Source organism: Stenella coeruleoalba, assembly GCF_951394435.1.
Source record: "Stenella coeruleoalba genome assembly, chromosome: 11".
Lineage (NCBI taxonomy): Eukaryota > Metazoa > Chordata > Mammalia > Artiodactyla > Delphinidae > Stenella > Stenella coeruleoalba.
In genome coordinates this window covers 7,317,765-7,344,219 of record NC_137157.1, presented here as the reverse complement: position 1 = coordinate 7,344,219, position 26,455 = coordinate 7,317,765, and the positions used below count along the sequence as shown (strand labels likewise).

The window sequence follows — 26,455 nt, the reverse complement described above, 5'->3', positions numbered from 1 at the left end:
AAAGAAGCTGGGAGGTAGACCTAAGTCTTTAATAACATGCTCGAAAAGGAAATTAAGAAGATAATTCCATTTACAGTAGCATTAAGAAATTAAATATATAGGAATAAATTTAACAAAAGAAGTGCAAGGACTTGATCACTGAAACTCACAAAACATTATTGAAAGAATTTAAAGAATACATAACTAAATAGAAAGACAACCTGTGTTCATGAATCAGAAGACTTAATGGCCAGTTATAAGATAAATAAGTACTGGGGATGTAATGTACATCATGATGACTACAGCTAACAATGTTGTTTTGTATATTTGAAAGTTGCTAAGAAAGTAGATCTTAAAAGTTTTCATCACAAGGAAAAAACTTTTGTAATTATGTGAGGTGATGGATGTTGACTAAACTTATTGTGGTAATCATTTCACAATATATACATTTATCAGATCATTATGTTATACTCCTTAAACTTATACAATGTTATACATCAATTATATCTCAATAAAATTAGGAAAAAAGAAGACAATAGTGTTCAGATGGCAGTACTCCCCAAATTGATCTATAGATTCAACATAATCTTGATCAAAATCCCTGTTGCCTTCTCTTTTGTTTTTTTAAGATTTAATTTTATTAATTTTTGGCTGCGTTGGGTCTTCGTTGCTGCACACAGGACTTCTCCAGTTGCAGCAGGCGGATTCTTATCCACTGCGCCACCAGGAGAGTCCCTGCCTTCTCTTTTTTTGTCCAGAAATAGACAAGTTGATCCTAAAATTTATATGGAAATGCAAGGGACCCAAAATAGCCAAAACAATCTTGAAAAAGAAGCACAAGGGCTTTCCTTGTGGTACAGTGGTTAAGAATCCGCCTGCCAATGCAGGGGACATGTGTTCGAGCCCTGGTTCGGGAAGATCCCACATGCCACAGAGCATCTAAGCCCGTGCGCCACAACTACTGAGCCTGCACTCTAGAGCCCATGCGCCACAACTGGTGAGCCCGCGTGCCACAGCTACTGAAGCCCGTGCACCTAGAGCCCATGCTCCGTGACAAGAGAAGCCACTGCAGTGAGAAGCCCGTGCACCGCAACGAGGAGTAGCCCCCACTTGCCGCAACTAGAGAAAGCCCACGTGCAGCAACGAAGACCCAACACAGCAAAGAAAATTAATAAATTTTTTTAAAAAGCACAAGGTTGGAGGACTCACACTTCTTAAGTTAAACTTACTACAAAAATAGAGTAATCAAGACAGTGTGGTTCTGGTATATGTCTAGCATAGACAACTAGATCAATGGAATACAACTAAGAGTCCAAAAATAAACCCATATTTTATTTTATTTTTATTTTTTTTTGCGGTACGCGGGCCTCTCACTGTTGTGGCCTCTCCCGTTGTCCGGACGCGCAGGCTCAGCGGCCATGGCTCACGGGCCCAGCCGCTCCGCGGCATGTGGGATCTTCCTGGACCGGGGCACGAACCCGTGTCCCCTGCATCAGCAGGTGGACTCTCAACCACTGCGCCACGAGGGAAGCTGAAACCCATATATTTTTAAAAGGATGCCAAGACAATTCAGTGGGGAAAGAATAGCCTTTTTTTTTTTTTTAAGAATAGCCTTTTTAATAAATGGTGTTGGGATAGCTGGATATCCACAAGCAACAGAATGAATTTGGACCCTTACCTCATACCGTACACAAAAAATAAATCAAAATAGATCAAAGACCCAAATGAAGAGTGAAAACTATAAAATTCTTAAAATAACATGTTAAGGAATTTGAGCTTTGTAATATGTACAATGGGAAGAGATAGGTTTTTGAGGGTTAATAAATGATTCAGAACACCTGCCCTTTGCTTTCTCTGTGCCAGGTCTTAGGCCAAGTGCACAGATCAATCTGCCTCAGTCCCTCCCCTCAAGCATCTCAAGTCTAGTGTGGGAGGTGGACAAGTACACGCTGACAATTATGATACACTGTGGTATCATTATAGAGCTGGGTTTCTCAGCCATGGCACTACTAACATTTTGCACAGTCTAACTCTTTTCTGTGGGAGGCTGTCCTGTGCATTGTAGGATATTTAGTGGGATCCTGCTCTCTCCTACTAGATGCCAGTAGCACTCTCCCAATCAAGACAATCAAAAATGTCTGTAAACATTTTAAAATGTCCCCTGAGGAGCAAAATCACCCCCAGTTGAGGACCATTGTTATAAGGTAAGCACAGTGAGGTTTTCTTTTCTCTAGAGGGTGCTGGTAGTAGATATCCTGGAGCACTGAGAAGCCAGTACATTTTTCCCGCTATGTCTTGGCTGTCTGTGTTTATTGGGGATTGGGGTCTCTTGAGTCCTCTGCAAGGTGTATTTACCCCTTTCTTCTTTGCCTCCAGGCTGTGGTTGGCGCCATCAGAAAATTACTAGAGGGCATCCCGGACCTGCACCTAGTGTACACCCACCACCCCCTCCTGCTCAGGTTATTCCTGTTGTATCCAGAGCTGATGAGTAGGTTTGGGCACCGTGTCCTGGAACTTTGGTTCTCCTGGGAAGAGAGCATCTGTGAGGAGCTGGATGATGTCGCCTCTGCTGGGCAGCCCACCCTTCCCGCCAGCTTAGCAGCCCTGTTTCATGTGCTCAGAAGCAGCCCCAGCACCCTGCTCATTTTGCTGGTAGGTGACCACTTGCTCATTTCTACATTCAGAGATGGTGGGCCCTCTCTCTCTGGGAGCTAGTTTATTGAGGTCAGGAGGCACCCGCAGCTGCTTCTGCCTGCCTCTGGACTTATCACTGTTTCCATGTGAGTAGGAGGTGCTTTCGGCTGGCAGGTGCCTGGTTTCTGTAAGTCTATACCCTTTCTTAAGTCTGATGGAGGTCGGCTCACTGAGAGATATGTGCCTCTCTAATCCCCAGGGGATATACCTATGAAATGCTGACCTCAGTCACCATTCCCTCCCGCCTCCCTGTCTTCTCTTAAGCATATTCTGTTAACAAGGGTTTGATGTCATAGGGGACCCCTGGGGCACGTAGATGAAGATGTCTGATAGTAGAGGGACTCAGCCTCTTTTCTACCATAACTCTCAGGATAATGTTACATGTGCAACACCCTCCCTTAGGCATACCCAGAATTTTTTTGTCATGAGTTTATTGCATATTCCATTGCTTTTTTTATGAAGTAAGACATTCCTATAATTTCTGTCAGGTACATCAGTTAGATAAGTAAGCCACCTGCTGTCTGCAGTTTCTAACACACTGACTTTAATTCCATCTTTTTTTCCTCATTATTATAGGGATGACTGCTATAATTTATATATATATATATTAAAAAGGAAATTATTTACACATTTGACAATTTGTATTTAGTGACCAATTACTAGTTTTAGGTCCCAAACTGAGCACACTAGCATATGAGAAACTCTTTTTAGAACCCCTGCCTTCAATGCCAGTTACTTGGCTCCCCACCCCTTAGTCCTGGAAGAATGACATAGCCCTTTAGAGAAGAGTGGGTGTTCCTTTGACATTCTTATCATCAACAAACACGATTCCCTGACTTTATTGGAGTGACTGTGGTGGAAATAACACCTGCATATTATATATCTCACATCCTTAGGTACCTACATCTGTCTGTATTCACATTCTCATGTACACACTCCCCACTCAGACTTAAATCTTCACCTTTTTCCCTGAGATCTGTCGTCTTGTGAAATCACACACGTGTTGGCTTGATAGGGGCCACATTCATGCTTTGGCTCAAATTCTTCCTTGGAGGGGGAAGAAAAGAGAAGAAGGAACGGGTTAAAAATAAACCATTAGTGCATAGGGAAAGAAGAAAAGATGGGATGCCAGGCAGAGTAGCAATGGACAGAGCTAAGATACTGGATTTTCTTTGCCAGGTAATGTATTCAGGGTCAATTCCTCACATATAACAGGTACTTATAAATTTTTGCTGACCTATTGAGTTAGGGATCCGGACAGATCTAAGTCTCTCAAAAAAGAAAAATTCAGATCTTCTGAGAAAGATACTAATCATGGTATCTTATTTTTTTCTTTTTAAACAGATGAAGAAATAGGTTTAGAGAGATTTGTCCAAGGTCACAAGAGCTGAGATTAAAACCCAGATTTTGACTCCCTAATGTTCTTTCCAGTAAACTCAGCTAAATTCAGTGTCTCATCTAATGGGAGAGCTGTTTGTTTGAGCACTAGGGATATAGGGATGAATTTCACCTAGTCCCTGCCCCATGGGCCAGTGAGAGACTCAGACACAACAAACCACTAACAACTGGAAGATGAAGGCTTCTCTGAGCTTCGGTTTCCTCACATGCATAAGGGAGATAACATGGGGATAAATGAAAGAATATTTAGGAACACTTGTGATATGCTATACACGGTAGACTATCATTCACTGATTATTGACTGACTCTGAACCGGATAATGTTAATCTCACAGAGGCTTATTGAATTGCCAAGGTCATATAGCTAATAAAGATCATGACCATGACTGGAGCCTAAATTAATGAGTTTTTCACTAAATTAGATCCTAGAAACATCAGTGGTAAGAAAAAATAGCAAGGAACAGCTTTGTTGTTTGTTCATGTGTATATAATTCCTACCATTTCTCCCCAGCTTCTAGCCGCAGGAGAGGAAAGAGTCTAAAAATATGTGGTGGTACCAATTTCTGTTTTTGATATGTGTAATTAACAGGTGAAAACAAAGCTGTTAATTGCCACTCTTATCAACGCGTGGTCTTTCATGTAGGTTGTTTATGTGTAAAAAACAGCAGCTCTGTTTGTTCCCTGCTTGGCCACATCCCTCTGGTCGGTCCAGTCCCAGAGAGTTCTGGACAGCTCTGGACAGGAGAGACTGTGGAGTGGGCCATGCTCCACCCAGAGCCTTCCCACTGACCCATATGGTGGGGTGCACTCCTTCCCCTGGCATTCAGCATGGCTGCCAAATGCTAAGTAGCCCCCTTCCTTTTGCACTAACATTTACTAACTCAGGTTTCTAAGGGACCAGCTCTGGCAGTCAGGCAGCTGTGTGCCAGTGAAGGAGCAGGAGTGGGAAACTGGTTTGGCCTTGGGCCCTGTGACCTTGGGCAAATCACACGTCATCTGGGCTTTAGCCTCATACTCTGTAAAGTAAAAAAGGTGGTGGAAATGAACCTCTAGCCCTCTCATTCTGAGATCCTTTCCTTCCAGAGATGTTTTCTGAGTCCCTACAAGGTAACAAAAATGAGGCCAATCTCATCCCTGCCCTTCATTAAATCATAGTGTAGTAGAACTTACAATGCCACTGCTTTTTTGATAGGCAAACTACTTAATCTGTCCCAGTTTGCTCATTTGAAAAATCGGGGTGCACCTACCTGGAAGAGTTATCATGAAGATACAGATAATGTATAAACAAACATACAACTACAGTTTAAACACAGCACAGTACCTGACATTATCAGGCCCTAATTGAGTGATTGCTATTGATAATGTCAACAAAAATTAATCAATAGTCAATCTAAGAAAGAAATGGAAAATTTTATTTGAGCCAACCTGAGGATTATAACCCAGGAGACAGTCTTTCAGAAAGCTCTGAGGGAAATTCCCTGGTGGTCCAGTGATTAGGACTCTGTGCTTCCACTGCAGGGGGAAAGGGTTCGATCCCTAGTTGGGGAACTAAGGTCCTGCCAGCCACGTGGTGTGGCAAAAAAAAAAAGGAAAGCTCTGAGGACTGTTCTGCCTGTAAGAGGTCAAAGCACAGTGATGTAAGTTTTTGAGACAAATGATGTGTTATTGACAGTTTACACAATCCAGATCTACACGTACAAAGCAAGTAGTGGGTCACAGGTCATCGTGGCTCCTTACAAGATTAGGAAGGAAATTATCCCCTAAGGAGTTGTGCGTTGTGACCCTTGATGAGATTAAGAAAGAATGTTGTCTCCTAAGGAGGTCTGGTTAATGCAGATGCACAGTATACGCCAAAGGGGAGGGAGGAGGCCCAAACGAGTAGAAAAAAAATTTTGTTAATTTTTCTCATCTTGCCATAAAATATGAATTATTTCATCAATATTTTAGTTGTTTCTCTGGCAGCTGCGGAGGTTTTTAAAGAGCCAGGCCCAGACACCCCTGTGCTACCCAGTGATCAGCCCATCTGGATTTGTCTGGCCAGTTGCCCTGTAATCATGTCTCTCTGTGTCAGAAGTTGTCTTCCCTGGAAAGGGAGTCTGTGTGTAACCTTGGTTTCATGACACCCAGCCCTAACTGGCCTGTCCAATGGAATTGGCTTGTTTGAGCTAGAAGGTGCCAGGAGCTATCAGTAGGATAGCCTCTGGTGTGGCTTCTGCTGGCTTTGCCTTTAACATATACTCATTAAAATAACTCTGAAAGCAAATAAAAAGCAATGTTCTTTCCCACCTTCTGAAACCAAGGCCTTTACACCTTGGGGCAGAAATAGCCAGATGCCATGGCAGAGACAGGGCCTGATCTAGTCCTTGCTTCCCTTCCTGTACCCTGAATCTGTCCTAACCCATCCTCTGCCTGCCCTGTGACATCTCCATTCCCCGCCCCCTTCTCCCTTAAGGCACCCTCAGGTCCCCTGTTCTGAAATAACCTCTTCTTGACCCTGTAATTCCATTTACAAGAGAGAGGCATCCCGGAAAGTAGAAAGAGCTTTGGGCTTGGAGTTAGGAGACCCGTATTCAAATCCTAATTGTGCCACTTACTAGCTTACATGAAGTTTGGCACATCACATAATCTCTCTGAGCCTTCATTTTCTCCTATTTAGGATAGACTTATTTGACAGGATGATGCATGGTAGATGCTGAGTGAGTGCTTCTTTCCCCAGGTTCTGTGACACCATCATTTGGGACCCTTCCCCAGCTCCTCTCTTATTCACTGTCCACCTGTCCCTAACCATAATGCCCTCTGAGCTCTGGCTTCCTTCTCTCCTGCTCAGGACCTCATCTATTCCAGTCCAGTGGACACAGCCCGCAAGGTACTGATCGTCCTGAGGACCTTTTTGAGGAGGAATGAGGATGTCCAAGTGGGTGGTCTCATCCGAGGCCACTTCCTGCTGATCCTACAGCATCTGCTGGTGGAACATGGGTCCTCCCCATCAGAAGGTCAGTCTGCAGCTGCTGGGGGCATGTATTGACCTGAAGGTCAGACAGAAGTGGCATCTCTGCCCTGATGAGGTCTGCTCTAGGAGAGAGAATCAGAGTTTTCCATGCAAAAGAAAAGTCAGAACAGTGGGGCATCAAACTAAACTTTATCTCCTTCCTCTCATTGGAGAGTGGGTGCTCAACATATTTGGTTTGTGTATGTGGTTTGAGTGTGCTTATGTTTAATGTCTGCATGGGTGAGAGTGTTTGATGTATGCATGCATGTCCCCACCCTGCCCAGCATGTGCTCAGAGCTGTTTGTCACAGGAATGGCAGCCTCCAGTTGGGAAGAAAAAAGGGGTAAATACTGGGGAGGTCAGAGAGGCAGCAGCAGCCAGCAGGGGCTGGGAAGGGGGTGGATCTGTGATGTATTGGAAGCTCCTGGTGAGATCCAAAAGGATGGTTTCTAAATCTGGAATGGGACTCCCTGGAGTCAAGGAAGCTTGATATTTGGTACAGTATGAAGACACTGAAAGACTGGGATTGGTCTAATTACTCTCAGAAAGTTGAATTTTTAAACTTCAAAGCAGTTAAGAGGAAGTAGGTAGAGAGCTGTGGCTCACTTGGTCCAGTTCTGATTGAGGACGGCGGTTTGGAGGTATGTTTAAGGGTATCTAGAAGAGCTGAGTCTTTCTTTTTCAGGGAAGGACAAGCCACAGCTAACTAATAATAGTGTTTAAGAGCCATGAGATTTCTTGGAAACACATAGTGGAATGACTGTGAGCACTGGATTGAGATTTGGGTTCAAGTCCTGGCCCTGGCCCTGCTGCTGTGGGGCCTTGGAGATGTCACTCAGCCTCTCTGGGCCTCAGTTTTCTTAACTGCAAAATAGGAATAACAATCCCTACTTCACATGATTTTTAGGATGATTAAGTGAAATAATGAATTCCTGGTACCCAACCCAGAGCTGGCACTCAGTACGTCAGTTGCCCCTCTTCTAAATGAAGAAGGAAAAAGACAGGAAATAGGGGTAAATCCCAACAAACTATTTACCGCTGGTGGGTCGTGGGTGCCTGTCTGACCTTAGGGTGATCTGATGGTCAATCCCCCTGACCAGCTCTCCTTGTTTCTCACAGCCTCGGGGAACCTGCCTTTGCTGCTGAGCCTCCTCTCCTTAGTGCAGCTGAGAAACGAGTCAGAGCAAGAACTGGACAGCATGGCCATGAAGCTCCTTCACCAAGGTGCTCTGGCTGCTTGGGACAGTGCCTGAGGGCCTGGGGCTGGGCGTGCTGTGGGTGTGTTCTCAGTGGTGCTGGCCTTGTTCCTTTCTTCCACCCTTTCATCTTTTTGGAAGAAGCTAGTGGGTCAGTCTACTCCTGTGGGCTTTTTTTTTTTTTTTCTTTTTGGAGGAGAGAGAGGTTTATTGCAGGGCCGTGCAAGGAGAACGGGGACTCATGCCCCCAAACCCTGAACTCCCCGAAGGGTTTCAGCAAAGAATTTTTAAAGGCAAGGTGAGGGTTGAGGGTTGCAGGGTATGCAATCAGCTCGTGCACAGTTCCCTGATTGGTTGATCTCCTGTGGGCTTCTTGATAAAGGACCTTCCAGAACTTTCTCTGCTCATTCTCTGGTAATGTTTGGAAAATCAAAAAAAAAAAAAAAAATCATTGTGACAAGCTCCAGTATCAGGAATGCCTGGGTTTGTTCTCAGCTTAGTCATTAATTATGCAACTTTGGGCAGTCACCTTGCCTCTATGAGCATTTGGTTCCTCATAGGTAAAATAATAGTGCATACCTGATTTAGGGTTGATACAAAAATAACCGTAGATGTAGAATGCCACAGGATGCTTGGCACAGAGTAGGCCTTCATTGGGTACAATCCATGTATCTTCATTTTTCCTGGCACAAACTCAGTTTTCCACTTCACCCCACAGCTGACTCAGGATCTGATGATCCAGTCACAGTTCTCTAGGCCTCTTTTCTACCCATACTTCAAACCTCTCAGGACCTTTTATTGCTCATTAATGCGGTCACTAGTTCATAGGCAGTACCCTCAGGAAAATTTGTTGAAGCAAGGTTGAAATTAATAGGAGAAATGGTGTGTCCTCAGTACCTGTGGACTGTCAGGTGGCCAAAGGTGAGGATGGTTTTTTTCCCTGCCTGGAGCCCAAGGCTTCTCATGAGAAGATCAGTGTCTAGCTCAAAAAGAGCCTCCAGGCCTGACCTGGAGCTGGTCACGGCTGCCTATCTTATCAGGTTAAGGATGATGCTCAACTGGGAGGGAGGTCTGTGTGTGACAAAAACAGCCATCAAAAGGGCCTCTAGGGAATGGACTTGAGGACACGGGGAGGGGGAGGGTAAGCTGGGACGAAGTGAGAGAGTGGCATGGACATATATACACTACCAAATGTAAAATATATAGCTAGTGGGAAGCAGCCACATAGCACAGGGAGATCAGCTCGGTGCTTTGTGACCACCTAGAGGGGTGGGATAGGGAGGGTGGGAGGAAGATGAAAGAGGGAGGAGATATGGGGATATATGTATATGTATATGTATAGCTGATTCACTTTGTTATAAAGCAGAAACTAACACACCATTGTAAACAATTATACTCCAGTAAAGATGTTTTTAAAAAAAAAAAGCAGTAATCTAAAAAAAAAAAAAGGGCCTCTAAGGAATTCCCTGGTTGTCCAATGGTTAGGGCTCTGCACTTCCATTGCAGGGGGCATGGGTTTGATCCCTGGTTGGGGAACTAAGATCCCACAAGCCATATACTGTGGCCAAATAAATAAATAGAAAGGGCCTCTAACAGGGAGAAATAACAGGCTGAAACAGGTGAATGAATATACATTTATGTATAACCCTTGAGTACTTTTATTTGAGAGCATTGAGGGTAGAGGACTGTAGTTCACAGGTGAGGGTATGGTTGGGGGGCCTGCTTGTCTGGTTGACCACAAGCCAAGCAAAGTCAAGTGTGCTGTGGCTGCCAAAAAAGTGAATGGTGGGGCAGACAGCAGAAGCAAGAAGAACTACGGTCCTGCAGCCTGTGGATCAAAAACCACATTCACAGAAAGATAGACAAGATGAAAAGGCAGAGGGCTATGTACCAGATGAAGGAACAAGATAAAACCCCAGAAAAACAACTAAATGAAGTGGAGATAGGCAACCTTCCAGAAAAAGAATTCAGAATAACGATAATGAAGATGATCCAGGACCTCAGAAAAATAATGGAGGCAAAGATTGAGAAGATGCAAGAAATGTTTAACAAAGACCTAGAAGAATTAAAGAACAAACAAACAGAGATGAACAATACAATAACTGAAATGAAAACTACACTAGAAGGAATCAATAGCAGAATAACAGGCAGAAGAACGGATAAGTGACCTGGAAGACAGAATGGTGGAATTCACTGCCAGGGAACAGAATAAAGAAAAAAGAATGAAAAGAAATGAAGACAGCCTAAGAGACCTCAGGGACAACATTAAACGCAACAACATTTGCATTATAGGGGTCCCAGACGGAGAAGACAGAGAGAAAGGACCCAAGAAAATATTTGAAGAATAGTCGAAAACTTCCCTAACATGGGAAAGGAAATAGCCACCCAAGTCTAGGAAGCACAGAGAGTCCCATACAGCATAAACCCAAGGAGAAACACGCTGAGACACATAGTAATGAAATTGGCAAAAATTAAAGACAAAGAAAAATTATTGAAAGCAGCAAGGGAAAAACGACAAATAACATACAAGGGAGCTCCCACAAGGTTAACAGCTGATTTCTCAGCAGAAACTCTACAAGCCAGAAGGGAGTGGCATGATATACTTAATAAAGTGATGAAAGGGAAGAACCTAAAAACAAGATTACTCTACCCAGCAAGGATCTCATTCAGATTTGATGGAGAAACCAAAAGCTTTACAGACAAGCAAAAGCTAAGAGAATTCAGCACCACCAAACCAGCTCTACAACAAATGCTAAAGGAACTTCTCTAACTGGGAAACACAAGAGAAGAAAAGGACCTACAAAAACAAACCCAAAACAATTAAGAAAATGGTCATAGGAACATACATATTGATAATTACCTTAAATGTTAATGGATTAAATGCTCCAACCAAAAGACACAGGCTTGCTGAATGGATACAAAAACAAGACCCATATATATGCTGTCTATAAGAGACCCACTTCAGACCTAGGGACACATACAGACTGAAAGTGAGGGGATGGAAAAAGATATTCCATGCAAATGGAAATCAAAAGAAAGCTGGAGTAGCAATACTCATATCAGATAAAATAGACTTTAAAATAAAGAATGTTGCAAGAGACAAGGAAGGACACTACATAATGATCAAGGGATCAATCCAAGAAGAAGATATAACAATTATAAATATATATGCACCCAACATAGCACCTCAATACATAAGGCAACTGCTAACAGCTGTAAAACAGGAAATCAACAGTAACACAATAATAGTGGGGGACTTTAACACCTCACTTACACCAATGGACAGATCATCCAAAATGAAAATAAATAAGGAAACAGAAGCTTTAAATGACACAATAGACCAGATAGATTTAATTGATATTTATAGGACATTCCATCCCAAAACAGCAGATTACACTTTCTTCTCAAGTGCACATGGAACACTCTCCAGGATAGATCACATCTTGGGTCACAAATCAAGCCTCAGTAAATTTAAGAAAAGTGAAACCATATCAAGCATCTTTTCTGACCACAACACTATGAGATTAGAAATCAATTACAGGGAAAAAACGTAAAAAACACAAACACATGGAGGCTAGACAATATGTTACTAAATAACCAAGAGATCACTGAAGATATCAAAGAGGAAATCAAAAAATGCCTAGAGACAAATGACAGTGAAAACACTGCGATCCAAAACCTATGGGATGCAGCAAAAGCAGTTCTAAGAGGGAAGTTTATAGCTATACAAGCCTACCTAAAGAAACAAGAAAAATCTCAAATAAACAATCTAACTGGGCTTCCCTGGTGGCGCAGTGGTTGAGAGTCCGCCTGCCGATTTGGGGGACATGGGTTCGTGCCCCCCGTCCAGGGAGATCCTACGTGCCGCGGAGCAGCTGGGCCCGTGAGCCATGGCCGCTGAGCCTGCGCGTCCAGAGCCTGTGCTCCGCAATGGGAGAGGCCACAACAGTGAGAGGCCCGCATACCGCAAAAAAAAAAAAAAAAAAAGGAATGGAGACTTAGGTAGGTTTCATATCTAGGATGGTGGGGGGCAGGGGAGCAAGGAGAGGTAATTCCCAAGAGGAAAGGGATGTGCTCTGTAGATGTCTACTCTCCAGCGTAGTAACTGCTCGCTGAGGGCTGGCAGAGCATGAAGAGGCGTTTAATCTTGCCATGAGAGATTAAGGCTTCATGAGGGAGGTGAACTTTGAGCTGAACCTTGATTGCTGAATAGGAGGAAAGTAGTTAGCCAGATGGAGGTGATGTGAGAGAGAGAATACGGCAAGTTTAGGGAACTGCACGTTGACGGTTACAGAGCTCCCCTGTGAAGGTGGTGAGTGCCCTGTTGCTGGAAGAATTCAGAGACTGGATCTTCTTTCTGCTGATGGTGGCAGGTTGGCCTATATGACCTCTGCAGACTCTCCAACCTGGAGTCCGTGCTGGCATGAGTGCTGTCATAGGATGCCTTTTGACCACCTACACTTGTGCAGTCTGTTCTAATGTGCAGCTGTGGGCTGCTTGCCTGATGTTTGTTCAGGTGGAGGGTGTGAACATACCTTCGGGTTTGTCACTGTTTCTTTCCACTGGCCGTAATATCAGGGGTGCTCAGTTTGTGCTTGGTCCCCAAGACTGACATCTGAAATTAGCCAGTTGAGGGCCCCTAGCTGTAAGAAGTGTGAGTGCTGGTGTGTGCTAAAGCCATGGAGTGCTGAGCACTGGGGCTCCAGGGCACTCTCATCTCTTGCAGTGAGCAAGCTGTGTGGGAAGTGCAGTCCCACTGACACGGACATCCTGCAGCCCTCCTTCAACTTCCTGTATTGGAGCCTTCATCAGACCACGCTGGGCAGTCAGAAAAGAGGTGCTGGGGCCCAGGCTGGCATAGTGAAGAGGAAGGGTGCTGGGCAGTGTCTATGGCCCTTGCTGCCCTCAGTTTTTCCATCTAAAAAAAATTAAAAAGGGGGTGTGTGGCTGGATCGGATGGTCCTAAGGTCCTTTCTGGTTCCAGTAACCTGTGGTTCCGAAATGGAACTTAGAGCCTTAAGCTGATCCTTTTGTTCATTCACCATGTGTGTATGAAGCACCCATCGGGTGCTAACTAAACACCACCTGCCCTGCCCAACCCTCTACAGCTGCTGCAGTGCTCTTGAGCAGCACGGCCCTGATAGAGCTTCTAGAGAAGACGCTGGCCCTCACCTGGGCTGAGGAGGGCTCTCCCAGGACCGAGCTCCTCTGCTCCGCCTGGCTGCTCACTGCCTCCTTCTCTGCCCAGCAGCACGATGGCAATCTGCAGGTTAGTTTCTAACCCCTGTTGCTTTGGGGCATGGGTGGCACTCAAGGAGTGACAAGATCTTGAGTTCTGATCCCAGATCTGTGGCTTATTAGTTGTGTAACCTTGGCAAGGTATTTAACTCTCTGAGCTTCATTTTCCTTGCCTACAAAACAGGGAAAAAACATTCAAGGCTGTTGTCAAGTTGGTTTACATTAATCCATTTAGCACACATGGATCACCTGCATGCCAGGCTGTATTCTAGGCACAGAGGAATAAAAAATGAATACAGTATATACCCCAGACTTGGGGAACTTGTGTTGTAATCTTTAAGCAAAGCCCTAAAAGGTAAGCAAGACTGTACCCGGCTAAAATAGTGGGGCAAGGGTGCTCCAGGCAAAGAGAATGATATGAGCACAGGCCTGAAGCTGCACAAATTTAAGACTTGGTATATATATTTGAAGAGTGGTGAGGTACTGCGTGGCTGGAGTGTAGGGAATGGACTGTCAGACTGGACAAGAAGGCAGAATCCAGCGTGTGACCTTGAAGTTGTGGGTGGCAAGCTGTGAGTGCCATACTGTGTAAGCTGTCATATGACCGTTTGAGAAGGTGATGCAGGGAACAGGAGGGCCATGGACATATCCACAGAGCACCCCGTTTCCTCGCAGCCCCTCCCTCTTGTATGACCTTGTCATCCTAGTGCCCTGCATGAGCTCCTCTGTGGGCTGCTTCACAGTCAGGTGTTTCCTCCCTAAGGCTGGCTGCCCCTAGTGGACAGAAACCATCTCCTAGCCTTTGAGGTATCCTCACACTGTGCCCAGCTCTGTGCCAATCTAATGCCAGGCACACACTCATTTGTGTAGAAGTGAAGTGAGTTTTCAAGTTTGGCCTCTAGGGTTTCAGTAAGCTGTAGCACATCTACACTATAGCAGATCTTCAGCTAGTTGCCAATGGGGTTGATTTGGGACAGGAACCTCTCCTACTTTCCTATGTGCGGCTATTGGGCCCACCCCTCCCCCTGCAGTCACCTGCCTGGATGGAAGCCTGCACCTTGTTTTTGGTTCTGCCCTGGCCCTCAGCTCATAACTAGCCAATTACGTAACTATCTCTACTCTACGTTCTCCCCTCTGCCCTAGTTCAGGCCTGATCATTCATCCTCACCACTGATATGGCCTATTCACAATCTTCTGGCCTCCAGCCTCTCCCTTGCTCCACCGCTCCTATCCCTATGGCCACGGTCTGTCCACACTTACCCTCTGCTCACTGTCCTTCAGCAGCCTTTTTGTTCTCCTCATAGCTGCTGAGACCCTTCCTACCAGGCCCCTCTGCAGCCTTACTTTCTGCCATTCTACCCTCCTTTCCTGTCTTCTGACCAAGTGTTTGCTCTTCTCCCAGTCAACTGTGCTCTTTCACATCTCAGTACATTTTTTGTTTGTTTTTGGTTGATTTTTAATAGCTATTATTTTTAGGACAGTTTTAGATTTACAAAAACATTGAGCAGATAGCACAGAGTTCCCATATAACCTCCACACACAGCTTCCTCTGTTTACATCTTAGATTAGTATGGCATCTCCATACCTTTATACAAGTTGGTTCTTCTGCCTGGAACCTGCCAATTCCACCAGCTAACAAGCATTTTTTTTTTTTTTTTTTTGGCTGTGTTGGGTCTTTGTTGCTGTGCGCGGGCTTTCTCTAGTTGCAGAGAGCGGGGGGGCTACTCTTTGTTGTGGTGGCTTCTCTTGTTCTGGAGCACGGGCTCTAGGCGCGCGGGCTTCAGTAGTTGTGGCTCGCGGGCTCTAGAGCACAGGCTCAGTAGATGTGGTGCACGGGCTTAGTTGCTCCATGGCATGTGGGATATTCCCATACCAGGGCTCGAACTCGTGTCCCCTGCATTGATAGGTGGATTCTTAACCACTGCGCCACAAGGGAAGCCCTAACAAGCATTTTTGAGGAATTGCTTTGTGCCAAGCACTTGTAGATCCAAGTAGAGGAAAAGCTGCCTTCAGGCAGCGTATGTTCTGGGTAAGGAGAGCAGAGCAGACTCACAGCTTTGAACCTGTCACCCAAACTAACCCCTCAGTATGGTCATTGCTTTGACATTAAGGAGCATATTCACGATGCTGGTCCTCAGCTCTTCTTCACGATAGCTCTGGAGAGAGTGAAAGCAGGTGGCACTGTTCCCTTTTCATAGGTGAAGGAAGTAAGGCAGGCTGAGAGAGGTGCAGTGCGGTGACTTGCCCACGGCCATACAGCTGGCAAGTGGCAGAGCCAGGATTTTGATTCCGGGCCATTGGACTCCAGATCTGAGTTAGGTGGTTGGTGGGCTCAAGAGGAGACTGACCCACAGCTAAGGCTGGGGAAGACTCCCTGGTGCAGGAGCTCTCTGAGGATGGGGGACACTTGGGAGAAGCAGGGTTCTCCAGGTCTGGGCTTGATTTTCCTCCTCAAGCTCCTGAACCCAGGATCCGTGAGGCTCACAAGACTCTGTGTGGCCTCCTCTGTCCTTCTGGATGCAGCGGGTATGTGTAGGGGGGGTAAAAGATATTGTAGCAGGTGGTTTTCTGCCCAAGCTCCCAGAATGTGGGGGTTACCCCTTTACCCTCTGCCCTGCCAGGTTCATCAGACACTGTCTGTGGAACTGGACCAAGTATTGAAGGCCCTCAGCTTTCCGAAGAAAAAGGCTGCGCTGCTCTCAGGTGTGGGACCAAGGGCCTCTAGCAGGAGAGGAAAAACCTTTCCCCTAGATTCTGAGATGAGACCACCCCACCCAGACCAGTCCGCGATCACCCCTTTATTATCCCCGTGGTCTTCCCCATGACAGCGCTGGTGGGGAGGAGGGGAATGAGGCAAGAACTGGGTGTAAGGCGTTTTCTACTTTCAGCTGCCATCTTACGCTTCCTGCGGACAGCCCTGCAACAAAGCTTCTCCTCTGCCCTGGTTGCTCTGCTGCCCTCAGGGACCCAGCCACCGCCAGCCCCTGAGGACACTGTCCTGGCTCCACTGGGAACATCACAAGTGCTGTCCCTGGTCATCGGACTGCAGAACCTCCTGGTTCAGGTAAGGCCTTTGTGGAGTGGGACCCTGGCAGTGGAGCCTGCTTCTCTCAGGATGACAGCAGAAAGGGGTGGCTGCCTGTCAAGATCCTGGTATTCCCACTAAGGCCTAGAGAGAGGTTTGACTGGTTTTAAAGTTTCAGTGACAGAAATGAAACTCAAATTGTCTCATAACTGAGAAGTCCAGGGGTCAAAACTGACTTCAGGCACAGCTGGGATCCCAGAGGCTCAAACAGTGTCATCAGAACTCTGTCTCCATCTCTTGGCTCTGCATTTCTCTCTCAGCTTTATTCTCATGGGATTGGTAGGATGACCAGCAGCAGCTCCTGGCTTATGTCCTTCCAGCAGAAAGAAAGTTTCTCTTTCCTCGTAGTCCCCAGAATTGAGTCTCATTAGCCTGGCTTGGTAATGTGGCAGTCACTATGCCCAAAACATGGGATGCTCTGATTGACCTGCCTTGGGTGAGTGTCCTCTCCTGGAGGCTGGGGCATATGGTCAGCTCTCCCTAACTCACATGGACTAAACATAAGAGAGGAATGGTTCTGCAAGAGAAAACTGTTCTTAGAAGGAGGAGGAATGGATCCTGGACAAGCAAAACAGTAGATGTCCACCTCAGAGGGGTTTGTGTTTTACAGCTTAGAGGATTCTTGGAGATCATAGTTTACCCAGCAGTCACATACTGTGACGGGTGGTGGGGGCATGGAGATCGATCAGATTCCCGCCTTTGAGAAGTTCACAGTTTCAGGGGGCGGTGGATGGTGCCATGTGGATAAGAGGTGCTAACACAGAGTGGGCAGTGCTGGGTTGAAGGGAAGCACTGCACAGTGGGGGCACAGGACGTACATTACAGGCTGGTGTAGGGTGACTGTGAGGCTGGCTGTCAGAGAAGACTTTCTGGGGGAGGTGCTTGAGCTGGGCTGGAAATATCAAGTGACTTGTCCTAGGTCCCCGAGGGTAGGGGGCATCAGAGATGGGATTGATCTTGATGGCAGCACAATTTCGTCCTCTGATATGGACTCATTCCCTGTCCTTGGCCCTCTGGCCCATTCCCACCCATGATTCCCTGAGACCTTCTTCTCTTTCAAGGAGCTTATTGTCTGTTATTTTCAAATATGAGCTGGTCACTGTAGGGTGACCAAGGCCCCAGATGTTTATGCTGTTTTAGTTAGACTTGGACTCTCTTTTCCTGCTCCTTAAAGCTTGCCCAAGACCGACGGTCACAGATCCACGTGGTCTAGTCTGATGGCAAGGCATCATGGGCAAGAAGAGGGAGGTGGGGGCAGCCAGCAAACGAGTGAGAGGAGTTGCAGAGACTTCCTCGGTGGTGGTGGGGGGGGGAGGGGGCGGGGCCTTGATATGAGTGGTCTCCGCTGGCCGCCCAGATAATGACAGACATATTTGATATGGCTGTTGATTGTGGGAGATTATGTTCAAGGATTGATCCCCACTGGGCCTGTGCACAGGTTGGGGGAAGTGGGGAAATGTGAGGATGTAGAGAAGGCTCCTGAAGTGGGCGCTGTGCGGATGCCGTGTCTTGTCCTGCCAGCACATCTATTCAAAGGCTCTGTGCTCTTCATGGATCAGACCTCTATCACGTATAGCACTTATCTCTCTCTGTTGTGAGTTCCCATTTTCATATCGGTCTTCCCCAGGCTGTGAGCTCCTCAGAGGAAGGGACTGTGTCTGGTTAATCTTTGTGTCTCCTTCCCCTTGTGGGTTCAAATCCAGCTGGGAAATCACGAATCAAATGAGAACCAAAGCATCAGCTTTATTGCTGACAAACACCATAGTAGAATGTAGCTGGGACTTAAGGTCGGAACGGGCTTTTTTTTCGTCTGAGATTTTTCAAACATACAGCAAAGACGAAAGAATTTTACAGTGAACACTCATATACCCACCATGTACATTCTTCCATTAACATTTTACTATGCTTGCTTTATCATATCTTATCCAAAAGGATTTTTTAACTACCCTCCTTCCCTTGGGCCAGACCGGGAGCCCATAGGCAGGTAAATTGTGTTTGCATTTCCAATAATGTCCATGTTGGACACTTAGCCAGCTGGCCAAGATCTTAAGAGTCTGAGTTCCTGGGAGCATGACCTTTAATACCTTAGTCCTGCCCTGATGGCTCAGTAGGTGTTAAGCTAGCATCTCACTTGTTAGATAAATCTCTCGTTGGGTGAGGAGAAGCCAGTTAGAGGTGGGAGGAAGGGCAAATGCTTTCTCTCCAATGTTTCTGAAAGGGCTGAAGTTCCTGTTTTTTGTTTTTTTTTTTTTTTTGCGTTACGTGGGCCTCTCACTGCTATGGTCTCTCCCGTTGCGGAGCACAGGCTCCGGACGCGCAGGCTCAGCGGCCATGGCTCACGGGCCCAGCCATTCCGCGGCATGTGGGATCTTCCCGGACCGGGGCATGAACCCATGTCCCCTGCATCGGCAGGCGGACTCTCAGCCACTGCACCACCAGGGAAGCCCTGAAGTTCCTGTTTTAATATTCAAAACAGAGAGTGGGAAAATGATTCCCTTATACTCAATACCCAGCATAAAGCCTCCCACAGAATTGGCATTCAGTAATGTTTGTTGAATGAGTGAATGAGGACGCAGAAATGAATATGATGCTGTTTCAGCCATTTAAGCACTCACAGATTGCAGGAAACACAAGAAATTATAATTAATGGCAAAATGACCTATTATTTGAATCAAGGAAGGCTCCACAGGAGAGGTTACTTTTGAACTGGCTAATCTTAGGTACCTGGGAAAAGGGTGGAAGTGCCCACTGGTTAAGAGTTAATTTTAGATTAGAGAAGGAGAAAGGGCACAAGGCCTAGGGTTTGTTTCTAGACCTGCCACCTACCACTCAGGTGTCCTCAGGTCAAGTATTTTCTCTCTGGGCCTCAGTTTTCTCAGCTGTAAAATGAGGTTAGTGAATTAGCTCAACCACTTCAAACTGTAGGTCTTAAAGACCTTACGGATCCTGTGAAGGAGACTTAGGGGTTGTTAAAGAGCGATAGTGTTTCCCCTATTATACGTTTCACTAAGATATTCACCATTTTTTAAAAAAATATAACAGAGTTATTTTAGTATAGGATCTTAGTAGAATTTTAAACAGTGGGAAGAATATTTATCCTATGATTTACCTGTATAGTATAAATACATAAATAAACAAGTCATTGCCTGGGATTAATTTCCAACTGATTTTTTTTTTTTTCCTTCAGTATAGTTACCATTTTTTGAGTGTTAACTCTGTGCCAAGCACTGGTTAAACCCTCTGTATGCATTGCTCATCTTACCCTCTTGGCAGCCCAAGTAATCCTTTTATCCCCACTTAGCAAAATCAAGTAACCTTGGCCAGGATCACACAAGATGGTAAGTGACCAAGCAAGGCTTCAAACCCAAGTCTGCCCCATACGTTAACCTCCAGGTTGCTACCTTCCAAAAAATAGCATGAGGAGAGCATAGGATTTTTGTTGGTGTTGTTAGTTTGTCTTTACATTTTAAAAAATCAGTTTTATTGAGATATAACTTACATGCAATAAAATTCACTGATTTTAAAATGTACAACTAGATGAGTTTTGACAAACATATACAGTTTTGTAAACACCACCACAATCCTGGTATAGATTTCCATCACCACAAAAAGTTCCCTTGGACCCCTGTTTAGTCAGTCCCCTCTCCCCATCCCTGACCCTTGGCAAACACAGATCTGCTTTCTGGCACTACAGTTTTACCATTTCTAGAATTCCACAAAAATAAAATAAAATTCCACATAAATAAAATAAAAAAAATAAAATAAAATTCCACATAAATAAAGTATGTGGTCTTATATGTCTATCTTCTTTCACTTAGCTTAATGCTTTTGAGATTCATTTATATTGTGTTATCAGTACTTCATTTCTTTTTATTGGTGAGTAGTAGCCCCTTATGTGGCTATTCCACAATTTGTTGATCCACTCACCTACCGACAGATATTTGGGACTTAAAGATTTTTGGCTATCATGAATAAAGACTGGAGTACAAGTCTTTGTGAATATCCATTTTTATTTCTCTTGGATAAATACCTAGGAGTGGGATTGGTGGGTCAAATGACATATTAGTTTTCTATTGCTGTGTAACTACATATCACAAATGTAATGGCTTAACACAACACCCATTTATTATCTGACAGTTCTCTACGTCAGAAGTCTGGGTGGGCTCGACCAGGTTCTCTGCTTAGGGTCTCACAAAGCTGAAATCAAGGTATTGGTCAGGCTGGGTGCTTATTTGGGAGAGCTGGGAAAGAATCCACTTCATCCTCCTGTTGGGGGTGGGTGGGTCTTTCAGCTCTTTAAGGCTACACACATTTTTTCTCACACAGCCCCTCCATCTTCAAACCAGCAATGCATGTTGAGTCCTTCTCACACTTCTGGACTCTCTGGTTCTTTTTCTGCTACCAGCCAGAGAAAACTCTGCTTTTAAAGCACTGGTGTAATTAGATTTGGCCCACCCAAACAATCTCCCTTTTGCCATGTAATGTAACCTAATCACGGGAATAACATCTGGGAGCAAAGGTCATGGGACCATCTTAAAATTCTGCCTACCACATATGGTAAGTGTATGTTTAACTTTATAAGAAACCATCAGACTGGGACTTCCCTGGTGGCACAGTGGTTGGGAATCCTCCTGTCAATGCAGGGGACACGGGTTTGATCCTTGGTCTGGGAAGAACCACATGCCACGGAGCAACAGAGCCTGTCACCACAGCTGCCGAGCCTGAGCTCTAGAGCCCATGAGCCACAACTACTGAGCCTGCGTGCCACAACTACTGAAGCCTGCGCGCCTAGAGCCCGTGCTCCGTAATAAGAGAAGCCACCACAATGAGAAGCCTGCGCACCACAATGAGGAGTGGCCCCTGCTCGCCGCAACTGGAGAAAGCCCGTGTGCAGCAACGACAACCGAACACAGCCAAATAAATAAATTAATTAAAAAAAAAAAGCCATCAGACTGCCATTAGTGGCTGCACCATTTTTCCTTCCCATCAGGAGTGCATGAGAGTTCCAATTGCTTCACATTCTTGCCAACACTTGGTACTGTCAGTCAGTTTTAGCTGTTGATGAGTGTGTAGTGGTATCTCAAGGTGGTTTTAATTTGCATCTCCCTAACCCTAAGTTCTTTTCTTATGCTTATTAGAGCATAAAATTTTGTTTGATGAAAGGTTCTGCTGCTTTACAAAAAGATTTACATGCATTGGCTTAGATAAACTGTGTGGCTCTTACAGAATCTGTAATCTGTGAATCTCTTAATGGGGCCCAGGGCCCATCCTTTTCTGAAGCAAAACAGTCTCTCAAATGTAGGTAAATCATCAGTATAATAAGCACCGTGCTTTGTGTGTGTGGGTGAGAGATGAAACCAACAAACATTTCTTGATTATCTACAGAGCCACAATCCCAAATCTGAAATTCTGAAATCTAAATTGTTTTGAAAACCAAATGTTTTTTTCTTGGTTGGCACCAAAATCCACTGGTAGCAAAACCGGACGTGAACTTCTGTGGGGTTTTTGTTTTTGTTGTTTTCTTGCAGAAGGACCCTCTGTTGTCCCACGCTTGTGTTGGCTGCCTGGAGGCCTTGCTTGACTACCTGCATGCCCGGAGTCCAGACGTCGGTAGAAACCCTCCCCATTCTCTGATGTTCCCATGGGGGAGATTGGACGGGGCCAGCACCTGCCACCCTCCCACCCCAGACTCCCATCCTCTGTTCTATGATTCACACTCATTTTTTTTGGCCAAGCCATGTGGCTTGCAGGATCTCAGTTCCCCAACCAGGGATTGAGCCCAGGCCATGGCAGTGAAAGCCCAGAATCCTAACCATTAGGCCACCAGGGAGCTCCCTGATTCACACTCATTTTGTTTAATTCTTTTAACAATACTGCAAGGGCACTGCCATGCCCATCATACAGATGAGGACACCGAGGTTCAGGGAGGTTAAGCAACTTGCCCCAACCAAGGTCACATAGCTCTTAAGTGGCAGAACTCTTCCTGTTGCCTGCCTCCCACAATAGTGGGATATGTGGTCTCCCTGTGCCAGGCAGCATGGGTGGATAGAAGCCCAGGAGAAAGAAACGCCCTGGGGTCAGCTTGTCCAATGCCCTGCCTTTGCTGAGCAACCCTTTTTTGAGCCAATAGGAGAAAGTTTTCTTTAGCAATGTTTCAAGGCCTTTAGAAAAGCAGCATTAACAACACACGGTTGACTGGTGTTTCCCATAGCACTCCATGTGGCCTCCCAGCCCTGGAATCGGTTTTTGCTATTTACCCTCCTGGATGCTGGAGAGAATTCCTTCCTCAGAGCTGAGATCTTGAGGCTCATGACCCTGGTAAGTGCAGAAAGGATGGTCCTGTGGTCTGAAGAATGCCATCCTCCAAGAAGGTAGAGGGGCTGGATGAGCCTTCACCCTACAAGAAGCCTGCCTAGGGAATTCCTCTGAATGCCCACATCTCCTCTGCCCAGACTACCCAGACATTCTTTCTCATTCACTCATGAAACATTGACCAGGCCTGCCCACCACCTGCCAGATCCTGTGCTAGGTACCAAAGATGTCAGTGAGCCAAATGTTCTTCCTTAAAGGTCCCTCAGTCTAGAGAAGGAGATAGACAAGGAAATTCATAGTTAAAATATGGTTATTAATGGAAGAGTAGAAGATAATGCTAAGTGCCTAGAACACGGTAAGTGCCCACTGAATAAACAAGGCAGCAAGCCTGTGAATGATAGTAAAGTGGATCAATGAATAAATCAATGGTTGGTGTAGGAACCCAGAGAAAAGAGTAATTGCTTCTGCCAGAGCTGTGAGGGAGAAGTGAGTAAGAATATAGTAAGCACCCAGTTAATGCCTGTATTTCTTTAATAAAATGAAAACATTCAGCAGTGAAGGTAACATTTTAGCTGAGGCTTGAAGGATTAATAGGCAAAGAGAAGGAAAAGTATTGCAGGTACAGTATTGAAGTGAGAACAGCAGATATACGAGAATGTGGTGGTGTGTCTGGGTAACCACACATAGTCTAGTGTGAGGGGCAGGGTAGGAGTGGTGGGACTGAAGGGGTCAGCAGAGCAAACTCTCAGGGTCTTGCAATCCTCCTCATTACCTCACTCTCCTGTGACACAACCCCACCCCTGCCTACCAACACTGAGCTCTTGAAGGCAGAGTTCTGTGGGCTTCAGATCCATGCCCCCAGCCCAGTGCTGAGCCCAGCAGGGCACAGCAAATACCTGTGAATGAAGGAGATGCCGAATCACTACATGTTTGGGCCTTCTCTCCCTGGGCCAGTTTGTGCGGTTCCGGAGCAGCAGCATCCTCTCTCGTGAAGAGGTGGGCCATGTTCTGCAAGGCGCAGCTTTGGCTGACCTCTCTACCCTCTCCAGCACCACACTGCAGGCTCTGCGTGGCTTCTTTCTGCAGGTGGGTGGAAAGGGGATGCTATTTAGCCACTGTGAGGCCAGACCCTTTGTATCATCTTCCCTGTGGAGGTGGGGAGCTCTAGTCACAGCAGCCAGTGGGAGGTCAGGAGTGCAGGGGGTGGAGGGTAGAGAGGGCCTCTATGGAGTGGGCACTGAGAAAGCCTGTCTTCCCTACCCTCTTCTCCCCGCAGGTCCAGAGCATGGGCCTCCTGGCTGATCATAGCATGGCCCAGACCCTGCAGGCCTCCTTGGAGGGTCTTTCCCCCAGGGCCTCCACGGCCCAGCCGCCCCTACAGGACATGATGTATCCTTTCTTGCATCTGGGAGCTTTGACCTGAGCAGGGTCACCCAGGTAATGGGAAGCTATAACGTCATGCTTCAGGACAGAGAGTTGCACTGTCTACAGCCCTGTCTTCTACGGCAAGCAGGGGTCAGCGAGAAGAATTAACAGTGGTAGCAAGGACAATGACTTGCTCTGTTTATTAAGTTCCTACCGAGGGCCAGTCATGTTACATGCACTGTATCTAATCCTCACAGTAGCTACGAGTGTTAACACAGTTGTAACTTAGCTCAGAGAGGTTAAATGACGTGCCCAGAATCACACAGTGATAGCATCAGGATCTGACCCCAGACATGACCATCTCCAAAGTCATATCACCAGACTCAGAAGGGAGGTAGTCCTTCCCCAGGAGCTTTGGAGAAAGTTGCCCAAGCCCGGTTGGCATAGATGCTGCCCTAAGCACAACACGGTGGGGGAGGGTGCTGGGTGACTGGCACATCCCTGAGAAAGCCTGGGGCTGTGGGCAGTGCTCACTGGCCCTCTGAGGGGTTGTTGGGGTGCTCCAGAGACCCTGTGGTCTGGAGGTGTGTGTGTGGCCTCCCTGGCTCTCCTCCTAACCCTTTCCATGGAACGTTCCCTGATGTATAGCAACTACCCAGCCCAGGTGTTCAGGTCCCAGTTTTAGAATCCATCCCACTCTTCTCAGGTGCACCTCTGCTCTTGTCTGTTTTTGCCTTTTTGGGCCCTGGAAGTGTGGTTCTCCCATGGCTGGCCCCACCTCCCTGCTATTCTCCTCTCATGTTTGCTGCCAGCTGCCTGGGAGGAGTGGCTGTATCCCTGTCCCACATCAGAGACTGATCTCAGGACCTGAAGGCCCAGAAACAGAACTGAGACCTGGAGAAGACAAAGTCAGGGCACACTGGTTTGGGGGAAATGGATGACAACTGCAGCCGTGCATCTGGAGCCATTTACTCCATTGTTGAAATAGGAAATAGTGATATACTCACATGCCTGTGTGGGCTCTCCAAAAACATTTCCCTTTGGACTTACCTTGGCTCCCTCCAGCTGGTTCCTCAGCCAGGATGGATGGCCTCAGGGAGAGAAGGGGAGGGATTTGTTCTGCTAACACCAGCTGGTTACCTCAGTTGAAGACGTCAGTCAGGCCATCCTTGGGGCAGAAGGGGCAGAGAAAGGCCATGTGTTTGGTGCTGCTGTGGTCCAAGTGCTCTAGGAAGTACTTTACCTGCTGCTTCACCTCAGGTGAAAGTGGAGAGAGGTACAATTTCCAGGCAAGGAAGGTGAGCAGGTCAAAACCTCAGCTTTCCTAGCTGAGGGAAACTGCCCAGCTCAGCTCTTCCCTGGCTAAAGTAGGTCCCCAGTGTTCCTTTCTCTCCCGGCCCTCCTCAGAGCGTGTATTTGTGCACACACGTCTTTCAATGTCTGCCCTCCACAACTGCCCGCACATGTTCTGAGCTCAGCTCACCAGGGCCTTTAACTCCCTTCCTGCCAGTCTGCCAGGGCCCCGGTGCCTGTACTTGGCTAGCCCTTGGGTCTGGCTGGACTGACCCTACGCAAAACTGGGCTGAACTCCATCCTAATGATAGGACAGGGAAGGACCCCACGAACTTGGGTTAGAACTTGGTGGATCCGAGGGGCGAGCAGGGTATGCCCCAACTCTGCACTGCACGTTACTTAAAAAGAAAAAAGTGTTAGCCACGACCCACTAAACTGATCTTGACAACTGCAGTTTAAAAAACACTCAGCTGGTACGGCCCTGGTGGTCCACTGTCTAAGACTCCCCGCTCCCAATGCAGGGCGCCGGGGTTTGATCCCTGGTCAGGGAAGTAGATTCTCACATGCAACTAAACATCCCACGCGCCGCAGCTAAGACCCGGTGCAGCCAAATAAATATTAAAAAAAAAAAAAAAAACAACTCAGCTAACGAAACAGTTTCGGGGAGGGCGCTGGGGAGGCCGCCCAGCCTGCAGGGGTCAGGGCCTCATTGCTGATGCGTCCGACACACACCGCAGGCTGACTATCTCCTCCAACCACACCTCAACGCGGCAAGTGCGCAAGCCGCCACGCAGGGTGGGCGGGACCGAACTCCCACGGACCTCGGGCAGGGCTAGCGCTGGAGCCTACTGGGCGGGGCCGGAAGTTAGGTCAAGGAGCGGCCGTCGCGGCCCGCGATCTTTGGGCG

At 46.6% G+C, this 26,455-nt stretch overlaps 1 protein-coding gene across 1 annotated transcript in view; it reads left to right on the top strand.

The window, feature by feature from the left end:
- MEI1 (meiotic double-stranded break formation protein 1) overlaps nucleotides 1-26,302 on the top strand; it is a gene marked incomplete at its 5' end in the record, with an annotated part of 65,116 nt that extends 38,814 nt beyond the window's left edge. Inside the window, 12 exons of the mRNA XM_079936272.1 lie at nucleotides 2,356-2,631; nucleotides 6,898-7,063; nucleotides 8,179-8,283; nucleotides 12,982-13,092; nucleotides 13,364-13,524; nucleotides 16,115-16,196; nucleotides 16,382-16,557; nucleotides 22,107-22,188; nucleotides 22,790-22,896; nucleotides 23,845-23,976; nucleotides 24,167-24,279; nucleotides 25,068-26,302. Of these exons, the coding sequence (XP_079792398.1) occupies nucleotides 2,356-2,631; nucleotides 6,898-7,063; nucleotides 8,179-8,283; nucleotides 12,982-13,092; nucleotides 13,364-13,524; nucleotides 16,115-16,196; nucleotides 16,382-16,557; nucleotides 22,107-22,188; nucleotides 22,790-22,896; nucleotides 23,845-23,976; nucleotides 24,167-24,279; nucleotides 25,068-25,113 (1,557 nt within the window). The 3' untranslated portion in view covers nucleotides 25,114-26,302. The remainder of the gene's footprint in view (nucleotides 1-2,355; nucleotides 2,632-6,897; nucleotides 7,064-8,178; nucleotides 8,284-12,981; nucleotides 13,093-13,363; nucleotides 13,525-16,114; nucleotides 16,197-16,381; nucleotides 16,558-22,106; nucleotides 22,189-22,789; nucleotides 22,897-23,844; nucleotides 23,977-24,166; nucleotides 24,280-25,067) is intronic.
- Nucleotides 26,303-26,455: the final 153 nt, after the last annotated feature.